At 41.5% G+C, this 12,120-nt stretch overlaps 1 protein-coding gene across 6 annotated transcripts in view; it reads left to right on the top strand.

Moving 5' to 3' along the window:
• Positions 1–12,120, top strand: part of EFR3B (EFR3 homolog B) — a 141,834-nt gene that overhangs the window by 54,995 nt on the left and 74,719 nt on the right. Inside the window, exon 1 of one of the 6 annotated variants that reach the window (XM_087929418.1) lies at positions 4,243–4,266. The exons of 4 other annotated variants lie outside the window; for them this stretch is intronic. Coding sequence is in view for 1 of the 2 variants with exons in the window: in XM_087929398.1 (XP_087785524.1) it covers positions 6,712–6,745 (34 nt within the window). In the remaining variant the exon portion in view is untranslated. Of the gene's footprint in view, positions 1–4,242; positions 4,267–6,688; positions 6,746–12,120 lie in introns of those variants that run through there. One more of the 6 variants, XM_087929398.1, reaches the window with a different exon arrangement.

The raw sequence follows: 12,120 nt of genomic DNA, 5'->3' as shown, positions 1-12,120 counted from the left end.
AATCTTCTGGCTATATGTTTTTACATTCTAAAATGTGTTTCATTTATTGCAAAAGAAGATATATTTTATAGATATTTTCAGTGCATATCGACAAAAGTCCTCCATTTTCCCCTGAATAATTCTAGTTTCATTTTCTCCTACAACCCTTTTTCACCCCAGACATTTGCTACTATGGAATCACTACTGGCTTAAAGAAAGCACTATGTTGTACCGGTTAAATTGTTGCCAGAAGGAAGCAGGGAGTGGTCATTTTCCATCTCATTTTGGACAGGAAGTGTATTTTTCTCCCTGTACAAAAGTTTTACCTCTTGATTAGAGTAAGGTATACTGATGGAGGGGTAAGTACATTTGTGTACAGTGTGGAACTGTAGTCTAACTTGATTGGAAAAGATTAACCATTCAGTACTTGAGTCTCAAAATACTCGTGGTTATTTTTTTAAAAGAATAACTTTACACATAATTGTTGATTAAATGTTATTAATAATCCCTTGTTCCTATTAAATTTATAGGCTTTAATGCATCTTTTTGAATAAACTCACTCTGCAGTTTATGAATTATTGATATGGCTACTCTTATTTTCCATTCTCTTTCTTTGTCCAAGCTTTGCAAGGCAATATTCTAACACTACAATTTCTTGATCTGCTGTAATGATGCATTGCCATGCTTATCAGCATTTCATCTCTCCCTCCCTCTTTCATTTTATGCACAGATAGGTTTCTCTATAGAATTTTATTTCAGGCCACTCTAGCAACCCAATGTTGCTGTTAATTAAAAATGCCAAGGAAGAAAAGATCAACTGACAAACAGGTTATTTAGGCAATCTTTCCTGCTCTCTTCTACCTGATTCTTGCAGTACCTCCTCAGAAAAAGGCTGAGTCATAGGGAAGGTCAGTCTGAGATACAAATCGAAGCTGATTGTTTGGTTGTGCGTTTTAAAGCAGAGGCTCCCCTCTTTTGGCGGGGCAGTGAGCTTATTTAGAATTTTGAAAACACAAGGCCGGTTTTGCAAAATGATTTTTGGGTAGATGGTAACCAGTTCACTTTCCCCTGTATCAAGTTATCATAAAATCCTCCCATCCTTGAGTTGGCTGAAAAATATGATATGTGCTGTCCCCAATGCTGATCCATATCTTTCTTCTGCTGACCTGTTCCTGGTTACTGAAGTTCACTGAGTCCAAGATACCAAAACCTGATACACCTTGAAGACTATCCTTGCAACAGTACCCAGTAAAACAAAAGTACTAATTTATCAATGTTACCTGTTGTTTCTACTATCTTCCTCCCGTTGGCATGCTCTCTGTTATCACTACTTATTTTTGTCATTTTTCTGAAAGATGCACATATCTCTAAGCAAAAGACTGTATCTGCCCCTAGCTTTATTTCATAAGAAAACTAATGGGCTCTATTTGAATATTTTTAAAGACAAATGGTGCTTGAAACTGGTATATTATAGTGCGCTTAGTTTGGTTTTTTTATTTTATTAGCAGACTTTTCAAATGTAAAACCCAAATGAAATTGGGAGCATCAAAGGAGCTGTCCAGTGAAACATTGGCTCCCTCTAATCTAGATGCAACAGTGGTGGTCTCGGATGTTTAAAAATGGGTTAGCCCAGTATAAGAGAAAGGTCTCAGGTTCATTGGCATAGATGGATATTTATTTAATTTAAACTTGTAGTGTTGGCCATTAAATCTGGGGCCTTCTGGATAAAAATCTGGTGAATCCAAAGCCTGTTTCCCACAGTTCAGTTAAAGCATGGGTGTCAAACTCAATCACATCATGTGACATATCATGACATATCATAACATTTTTTTTACCTTTGTGGAGCTGGGGTGGGCATGGCCTGTGCATGATGCATCCGGTTTGCAGGCTGCCAGTTTGACACCCCTGAGTTAAAGCATTCTGCTGTTGTCTGCAAGCCAGCATAAGGATAATTGTTATAGTTTTTTCTGTTCTCATTGCCATATTGTATTGTCTCTGGTCTGGTTTGCAGCCACAGGATAATATTTTTATTTCTTGTGCAGAAAAGCTGCCACCCACCATTCACCTTCTAATAACACCAACCAGCAGGAAAATAATCTGCCAGTCATAGCAGTACTTGTGATTTATTCAGCAATGGTTGGGCAAATAGCTGCATTTATGGGCTTAATTACCTGTCTGAATTTGCCTTCCATCTTCCCTGACCTGAATCAACCCAATTAGCTTACAAGCATAGGTTGCATTGCCTGCTTCCTGTTGTTTCATTGTGCAATCCCACCACAACTTTGAACTATGGACTCATTAGCCAGGACTCATACAGCACTCATTAGCCAGGCTGCTTTTGAACACAGGTTTAATGTTTTTTGCAGAAGAGTACTAAACCAGTTTTCATTTAGAACTTTTTTGGAGAAGTGCCAAACCTCTGTTAAAAAGCATCAGCTGACAGCTAAGAATGGGGATGGGATTTGTATGAACTGAATCTTTCTCTATGGTGCTCTACTGAGCAACCTCTCTCATTATCTACTGTTGTTTCAGCTGCTGCTGAATAGAGATTTAACACTTTTCCAAAATTTCATTAAACCTGTGTAGCGTTAAACATTAGTTTACTGATCTTCTGTAATAATGTTAAACTCTTGTTTAAAAGCAGTCTGAACAACAACTAACAAGCAATAGCTAACAAAATGGATCTTTTTGCTCTATATGGTATAAGCTCCATATAGGAACTTAGATCATATAAAGCAGAGAAACCCATTTTTCCCCTATTTTACCTGATACTTACCCTAACATTCCTAATGTCAGTTCTTATTTAGGCTAGTCCAGGTCTCCATTTCAAAGATTGGTTCAGAGATCTCATTGAACCTGAGGAATCTCCCACTGCCCCAGGCAGTGGTTCTTCGAGGACAGGGGAAAAGATTGTGCACACAAAAGTTTGCCCATTGGTACTGGGGTGAGCCTGTCGTCCTAGGGGGTCACTTGAAGTACCACCAACAAAACGTTGGTAAAACTTGTCAGATTGTTCTCATGGTTAAAGTTCCATAGCTTATTACCTCCTTAAGTGGGGGACAGCTCTATTTTGATGCTAGAATGGCTAAAGAAAGCTTTAAATTGCTCGAGTTACTTGCTGGGGAAAAGAGACAACAGGCACTATATTGTGTTGTGGCAGAATGAGGAAAGGCATTACATGTAAGTTTCATGAATACTTAAACAGTAATTAAGGGCTGCTCTCTCTCTCTCTCTCTCTCTCTCTCTCTCTCTCTCTCTCTCTCTCTCTCTTTTTTTTTTTTTTACTGTTCTTGGGGATTGGGGCCACATTGCATGTTCTTTGGAGTGGATGGCTTAACATTTTTGGAGTTTGGGGGAACATGAGGAGGGGTTTAAATGGTAAAATTTTGTTCCTGAAATTAATGAAGAAATCACACCGATTTTTAGGAATTTGATTTTTTAAGAGGTGAAACAGTAAATTGTGTCTTGTGCAAGTATTATGCAAAACCCCTTTTAGCTCACAAGCTCTTCCTTCCATAAAAATCCAAGGTACTCTGTAAGCTGCAAACTGGGAAGTGACATGTAGTCTACTGGCTTCTCACCCTTCTTAGAGTGTTGCCATATATTGGGTAATTTAAATGCCCTACTTTTCCATTTTTTATGAATTCTAGTTGATCTTCCTGTATAGTTGGAAAATGCTCGACATAATTTGAATCGCTTTAGCTAATCCCTGCACTTGGTGGAAGCCTTAATGCATACCTGCATTACCTAAAAAAATTTAAGTGTTCAAGGACTTTGTATGACATGGTTGGGCTTCCATAGAAGCCAGGCACCTTGGTCCAGTATTTATCATTTTGCTCAAGTCCCCCACTCCATTCAATTCCCCCCTCCATCAAGTTCCCCCCTCCATTCATTTCTAGGAGGAAACACCACAGCTCCCTTCCTGACCTCAGGAGACCCAGAACTTCCTCTCAAGAAGCACCTCTGTGACTCAGCAGAATTCTGCTTGCATAGCAAAGGCTGCTTCATTTACACCAGTTGCTGCCAAATGGACCAGGCTCTGGCCTGGTGACAGAGCTCTCTGCTGGCAGAATTGCCAGCAGGTGCAAAAAACAACAACAAAAACCCCACTCTCGCCCCAGCCAGCTTTTTCACACTTGCTTATCTAGCACAGCAAGAAGTAGGACATGCTGGAGACTCATAGTGCCTCCTTCACTTCTCCTGAAAATGGGCAAGTGATGACCTCAGCTAGTGACCCCTTTGCTGTGAGCATGGCATGGTGCTGGAAGGCGGTGCGCTTGACCAGAGGTACCTGTTTTTTCAGTCTTTGCTTTTGTGTGGATGAATGTTCTGGAAGAGTGATTAAGGGACTCCGATTGTATGCAGGTCTGGTTCCCTTTTCTCTCTTTATTTTTAATCTCTTGCCTTTTGGGTTGTCTGTATTGAGGAGAACTGAAATGGCCCTGGGGTTTAGCGCATCAGTAAACATATTGGTGAATAAGTGCATTGTCTGAATGACATCCTGGTCTTAAGACTTAAGCTTTAGTATCATTTAATTGTTTGGACGTAATAAGTTATATAATGTTGAAATTATACTGGATTAACTTGTGTTTAGAGTATGGCATGATATTTGAACCTAACGGGTTGAGTCCCTAGTAAGCAGAATTGGTACCATGCAAATACAACATTGCTAAGTGAGTCTCATACTTATCTAGAAGTGAAGACCCCTAAAATTTAGAGAACAAATAAAATCAGAAACAGTTTTAAACAGTTTCTACCATGTTGGCTGATGTGCTCAATTGGCATCAGTAGTTGTAGTTTGACTACTGGACAGAAGTCAAGAAGAGGTGTTCAGCCTATGTTAGCCTCTTCCTACAGCACAGGTGTCAAACTTGCAGCATCATGTTGCTGTCACGTGACATTTTGCCATGTTTTTCCCATTCGCGGAGGTGGGGTGGGCATGGCCTGCGCATGACACATCCGGCCCACGGGCCACCAGTTTGATATCCCTGTCCTACAGTATATATACACAGTTTAGCCAAGGAAGAAATTGAGAGATGTTACTGTTTATACTTGATTATTGCTTATTGTTAAAATATATTGCTGGGGCTGATTATCTTAGTAATAAATTATATTCAAGAAAAAGCTTTCAAATGTTAGTAAGAAATACATGGCTATATCCAGATAGGGAGGGAGAAAAAGACTTATTGCTTATTCTGAGGAAGCTACGCTGTCTGCATCTTTCCTGATAAAAGCATTTAAGCACAGCATCGCATAGTAAGAGGCTGTTTCTCCTCCAAAAGAGAGGGTGGGATTCAGCCAGAAGTCCTGAAATGTTGGACTGGAGGAGTAGAAGTGGAGCTTTTGTAAACTTACACAACAGTGCTTTGATTTTCCCTTGCCATCTCTTAGTTTCACAAAACTCTGTGCATCAGCAAGAAATTTCCCAGAAAGGACTTTTCAAAGCTATAAATGTATCTGTTTGCATTGGTGAAAATCCAGGGTCTGAAGTACACATTGATAAACATTTGTCATAATTTAAGTTTGAAACAAAAAAATATATTAACATTCCAGTTTTGTAACATCTGGCAGCAATTAAAAACAGTGGCTCTTCAAAAATATTGGAAATAGTAACTAGGGGAAGAATTTCATTTCCTCAGAAAAAAATATAAGGGGGAATATTGAGCAAATGTTGAGAATAGGCTACTGATATCTATGCAACAAAAGGGTAAACACAGTCTGTGGCTTTGTGCTTAGCTTTCTGGAAAGGTCACTCCATACTTCACATCTGGGGGGAAGGAAAAAACAATTGCAACACTATACTCTTAGATTAATCAGGAGTTGCAACTGATAGGAAGCCTGTGTTTAAAAGTACACCAGCACTGGGAAGGCAAAAAGTTCTTTGTTGTTGTTGTACCATCAATCCTATCATACAGCCTGGTGGTTTCCCTACTTTCTAAAGTTGAAATCACTGGCAGCTGCTGTTATAGTTCCTCACTTCTTACCTGCTACTCCTTCACCCACTAATGTACCCCAGTCTACCAACATGGAATGGATGTTTGTTTGCTGAAAGTCATTTAAGTTGGCAGATATAACAGTGTTTTGTGTTGCAGATATGGCTACCACTTACATCTTCAGCAGAACTGAATCTACATTGTTCCGTGTTAAATCCCCTTCTCTTCTTCCATTCTTAAATCCCTCAAATCTCTCTGTTCAGGGGTAAAAAAAAAAATACAAAACTCTTGCGTCTGGTTATCTTTTTCTTTTAAGAGAGAGAATAAATCTCCATATTTACCTTCTCCTTGCAGAGGAAAATCCTACAGTGTTAACACCCGTGTTTTGGCTGCTTTGGCCTTCAGGGAATCGGGCCTGTCCAGGGAGGAGAAAAGGAAGAAGTTTGTTGTTAGGAAAATGAAGCAGGGTCTTTAATGAGTCCCAGTAGTGCTAACATGTGGGCGATGCCCTTTTCCAGGAAATGGTTCCCAGAGATTCCTCCCTCGGTGAGCAGTCCCAACCTCATAACGAAGGCAGAAGGCGGCATTGTTTAACCCCAATGCCTGGAGAGCAAGGGACTTCCACAAGGCCAGTGAGATGGTCCTAGTCCTTGGTACAGCATTTCACGGGCACAGAGTGGGCTGGGCTTGCTGACGGAGCAGTTCCTCTGTCTATCGGGTTCATTTAACTCTTTGTCACAAAGACAAAGGACGAGATTTTATCTGTCGCTGGCTGGCTTTATGATCCCTGGCTGGCTTCATGATCCCGTCCGAGCAGCAGATGGTGGCTGCAAGTAAATCAAGGGGTAGGGGAATGGGAGGGGGGGAGGATGGGTAACATATGGTATATGCAGACAGAGGGTCTTTTTGTGATGGAGGGAACTTCTCTGTGTATGCCGGCACTGCCTTTTTACTCTCTCTCTAATTTATTATTTTGGTTGCCATCAATGACTTTATCTGGTGTTACTCATTGTATCAGTAAACTGCTTTTAAAGAAGCAGATTTGCTTTAGCACTTCTGCATAATTTTATCATGGGACATCATCTGCAAGGTGGGGTGGAGAGGTCTCCTCTGAGTTCTTGGGGAAAGGAGTTGGAGCTTTGCAGCCTGTGGAAGGAGTTCTCTTTGCCTGCAGAATAGATCAAGCCCCCTATGAAGTGTATTTCAGTCATTCAAATATAGTTGCTCTTTGGCTCTCAGAATCAGTTATCCAAGGGAGTTGGTTCATGGAGTCTTAAAGGAGATCAGGTTTTTCAAACTGCTGCAAAGCAGCCAGAAAGATTGTCTTTCCCTGTTGTCTTATGTTGAGGGAGTATATGGCTGTGATTAAACAAACTTTGGTGCTTATAAAGGTGTGGATCAGCTAGACAGATGGCACAGCTGGACTGCTTCATGGCTAGTAATATTGTAACAACTACCTTTTGAGCACCTTTAGTGCTCTGTCCTAATTATTACCTGGATATGTTGTCTGAACTGTAATGTTTTGTTAAGGAAGTCTTCACTATCAGCCTGTATGTTGGACTGTTGCTATCATTCTTGTATATGGAGCTTGTAGAGTGAGATAAAATTGAGAGTGGTATTGTCTCAAATTATATAAAAGATAGCAGCAAGTTAGGGGAAGCGTGGCTGATGGCTACCAGATCGCTAATCCTTAACTTACAACCGTTCATTTAGTGATTGTTCAAAATTACAATAACATTGAAATAAAGACCACATGATCAAAATTCAGGCACTTGTCAACTGTTTGATGGTTGCAGTGTCCCAGGGTCATGGGATAGCCTTCTGACAAGCATAGTCAATGGGAAAGTCAGGTTCATTTAATAGCCATATTACTAACTTAACAAACTGCAGTGATTCACTTAACAACTGTGGCAAGAAAGGTCGCAAAATGGGGCAAAACCCACAAATGTCACACTTAGCAACAGAAATGTTGAGCTCAATTGTGGCCATAAGTTGAAGACTACCTGTATTGCATAGGTGATTCTTGAATGTGTGACTTATGGCTTTCTTGCATATCATTGGCTAAGAATGTGATTGACCAATACTACTACTGGAAATAAGACAGGCAAAACAATTAAAGTACACAAACTATATCATTAATTTATAGACTTTACCCCGTAGTAAAATATGATGGTAATAGTGATAACCACCAGTTTTGATGTCTTTGGGTTGAGAAAAATGCCTCCTTAAAAAAAAAACTCCCTTTGTAGGATCAGGAGAACTTCTGTGTTTCTTTTTATGATTGATTGGGAGTTACTGGTTCAAGGCATTTTTTCCTATGGAGATTCTCAATCATCCAGTTCATGGCTGTCCCAAAGGTGCTTTTCTAAAAGGCAATTGGACTTTCTTGGTTTCTTCTTTGCAAACATTTCATTTCTCATCCAAGGAACTTCTCCAGTTCTGAACTTCTTCAGTTCTGAACTGAAGAGGTTTCTTGGATGAGAAGTGAAACATTTTTGTGAAAAAAAAAAAAAACCCAAGAAAAATGCCTTTTGGAAAAGCATTTTTGGGAAAGGCATATTTTTTCCTTTCTCCTTCCCCTTGCTTCCACCAGAAAGAACAAAGTCCAACTTTGAAAAGAAGGTGCCATTGTTTTCACCATTACATGGTAAAGCCATTCCTTGGGATTATGAATAGTTTCAGTTGATCACAAAGGGAGCCATATTGATGTTTTTTGGACATGCCACCTTGATTCTACAAAACTCTAATTGTTCATCAAATGCAACCCATTAGGAAAAGAGGTTAGCAAAGAAGTTGAACAGCTGTTTTGCCTGTAAAAATTCCCAAATTCAACCCTAAGTGGATGTTTAGTTTGAAAACCCAGAAAAGCTTCTGTTAATGACAACACTCTTAAGATTGATCAACTAATGTTCTGACTGCAGAGAAGGCAACTTTGTACAGTAACTTTCAGCTCTGAATCTGTCCTCAGGAACTGTTGTTGGCAATAGTGAAGAGTGGAGCTTTTGCTTTGGAAATCAACAGAAATTATAGCTCCTTCCATGTCCCTTTTTGAAGACTCTAGAAAGCTCTGCCTTGTCCCTTTAGAAGTGGAATGCTGGATTGGATGGTAATGAATCTCATCTCCCAATACAGTCTCTTTTCTTAAAAAAAAACAACCTCTTTAGGCTATATTTAGAATAGAATAAAGCTGGGAGGGATCTTGGAGGTCTTCTAGTCCAGCTCAAGCAGGAGATCCTATATATCATCTCAGACAAGTGACTGCCCAGTCTCTTCATAAAACCTCCAGTGATGGAGGCAAGCTGTTCCACTGGTTAATTGTCCTCACTGTTAGAAAGTTTCTCCTTAATTCCAGTTGCTTCTCTCTTTGTTTTGTTTCCAACTGTTATTTCTTGTCCTGCCCTCTGGTGCTTTGGAGAATAATTTGACCCTCTCTTCTTTGTGGCAGACCCTCAAATACTGAAATACTGCTCTCATGTCCCCCCTAGTTCTTCTTTTCTTTAGACTAGCCAGACCCAAAACCTGCAGACGTTCTTCATATGGTTCAGTCTTCAGGCCTTTGATCATCTTAGTTGCTGTTGATTGAGCCTGTTTGGTAATTTCATGAAACTGTAAAAAAAGAAGAAGGGGAATACTTAGCTTCTCATGCAGGAGAGGGAAGGAGGGAGGTGAGTCCCACATTATGTAGATTAATTAGATAATGTTTGCAAATTGTGTTGAACACGGCAAGAATGAGATAAAAAGCTAGGCCTTATTATGCAAATTTGCTAGCGGCTTTTGGTTGCTGGCAAGGGGCCAGAAGGGCTTTTCTCATTTTCCCATCTTGCTGCTTCTCCTTGATGAGAAAGATCCTTCCGTTCCAGAGAGAAAGAGGCTTCCTTCACTGCATCGTTACCCCAAATCAGTTGAATTTTGCCTGACAAGGCAGGAACTCCCTCTGCAGGCTATTTCTACTGCTGTCTGTGCTTTGGAAAAAAAGTAGGAAGGTGAGAATTAAGACCTGCTAAATCATCTTTCAAAGCGGGTGTGAATTTGGGCTGCTGCAAGAGCTGGAGAAAGGTGTTTAAAATAACTCCCAACACTTGCTCAGGAGGTGAATGTTTGCTACAGGTTAAATTCATCTAAAAATGATTGTTATGTAGCTTTGGGTGGATGGGTTGATTGATTTCACAAAAGGAAAACCTTGTCTCTTTTTCTGGTCCCCTCTTGCCATGTTCTACTGGAATGCAGATTCCATTTTTCCAAGCAGCCTGAATGGATCATATATAATTATTTTTTGTTATTTATGGATCTGCTATGGCATCAAAAACTTATGTCTGGAATAGTCATTCTTTGTGCAGACAGGAAATATGTGTATATATAAAAAAGCAACTGAAAAATACTACGTAGAGCACTAAACTCTTATTTCCAAGCTTTATGTTCAGCCAGAGGGACTAGAAACATGTCTGTAATATTGATTGCTTTCTCAAACACCTTGAAGTTTTGTTTAGGCTGTGATGAGCAATCAGGGATTGATTCTCATTAAACATGAGAAGGATTGGAAGTACAGTACTCCATGGATATAGGGCTGTTCTCTGCATATGCAATTTTGGAAGATGCTGGGAATAAGAAAATATTTTTAAAAGTCAAATTGAATAGAGTGATGTCTAAATTCAGAGAAGATTGGGTTTATGATATGGATTTTTTTAATATATTGAGCATAACATTCTAGTATTGCATCTCCACCTTTAATTTTGGCATCAGAAAAATTCTGTTGGTTTATCTGTTTATCCCAGTAGTTTGGATATTTTTCAGTTACAGTTGGTAATGGTTGAGCACTTGGAATCCTATAGATAGACTTCAAGAACACTTGATAGACTAGAACACTGGGCCATATTTAACAAAATGAAATTCAATGTAGAAAAAATTAAAGTCCTACACTTAGGCAAGAAAAACCAAAAATACACATATAGACTGGGTGAGTAACTTGGAGTCTTAATGGACAACCAGCTAAGTATGAGCCAGCAATGTGCAGCTGCCACCAAAAAAGCTAATGCAATCCTAAGTTGCATTAACAGAGGGATACAATCGAGATCAAGTGAGGTACTAATACCACTCTATAAAGCCTTAGTAAGACTACACCTAGAGTACTGCATCCAGTTTTGGTCACCACACTAGAAAAAAGATGTTGAGACTCTAGAAAAATCTACAGAGAAGAGCAACCAGGATGATTAGGGGACTGAAGACTAAAACATATGAAGAATGGTTACAGGAACTGGGCTTGGCTAGTCTAGTGAAGAGAAGGACCAGGGGAGACATGATAGCAGTCTTCCAATATTTGAGGGGCTGCCACAGAGAGGAGGGGATCAAGCTATTTTCCAAGGCACCTGAAGGTCAGACAAGGAATAATGGATGGAAACTGAACAAGGAGAGATTTAACCTGGAAATAAGGAGAAACTTTCTGACTGTGAGAACGATCAACCAATGGAACAGTTTGCCCTCGGAAGTTGTGGAAGCATCATCACTTGAGATTTTCAAGAAGAGATTGGACTCCCATCTGTCAGAAATGGTGTAGGGCAGGTTTGTCCAACCCGCGGCCCATGGGCCGCATGCGGCCCAGGTCGCCTCATAATGCGGCCCAGTGCCCACCCCAACCATCGTGCCAGAGCCAGCGAGGAGGAGGAGAGGCAGGCGCGAGGCGAGCGCCAGGGCAAGCAGCAAGAGAAAAGGTGGGCGCCAGGCCAAGCAGCAAAAGGCAGGCGCCGTCAGAGCGCCACCTCTTGCTGTTGCCGCCGCCGGCACCGCTGCTGCTTCTGCCCCCACCACCCCGCCGCTGCTTCTGCCCCCGCCGCCGCCGCTTCTGCCCCCACCGCCGCTTCTGCCCCCGCCACCGCTTCTGCCCCCGCCGCCGCTGCCCCCGCGGCAGGGGCAGAAGTGGAGGCGGCGGCAGAAGCAGCAGCGGTGGCGGGGGAAGAAGCGGCGGGGGGGCAGAAGCGGCAGCGGGGGAAGAAGCGGCAGCGGTGGCAGGGGCAGAAGCAGCGGCGGCGCGGGGGCAGAAGCACTAGCGGGGGCAGCGGCGGCGGGGGCAGAAGCAGCAGCGGTGGCGGGGAAGGCTTCTGCCTCCACCGCCGCTGTTGCTGCTTCTGCCTTCCAGTCCTGCCTCATCCAGCCGGGCCATTTGCAGGAGGAGAGGTAGGCGCGAGGCAGGCGAGCTTTCTCCCCCCAAATTTGG

Source organism: Pseudonaja textilis, chromosome 1 (assembly GCF_049901715.1).
Source record: "Pseudonaja textilis isolate UNSWEBS1 chromosome 1, rPseTex1.2, whole genome shotgun sequence".
Taxonomy (NCBI): domain Eukaryota; kingdom Metazoa; phylum Chordata; class Lepidosauria; order Squamata; family Elapidae; genus Pseudonaja; species Pseudonaja textilis.
The sequence above is the reverse complement of the archived record's forward strand: the minus strand, read 5'-3'. Positions and strand labels throughout refer to the sequence as shown.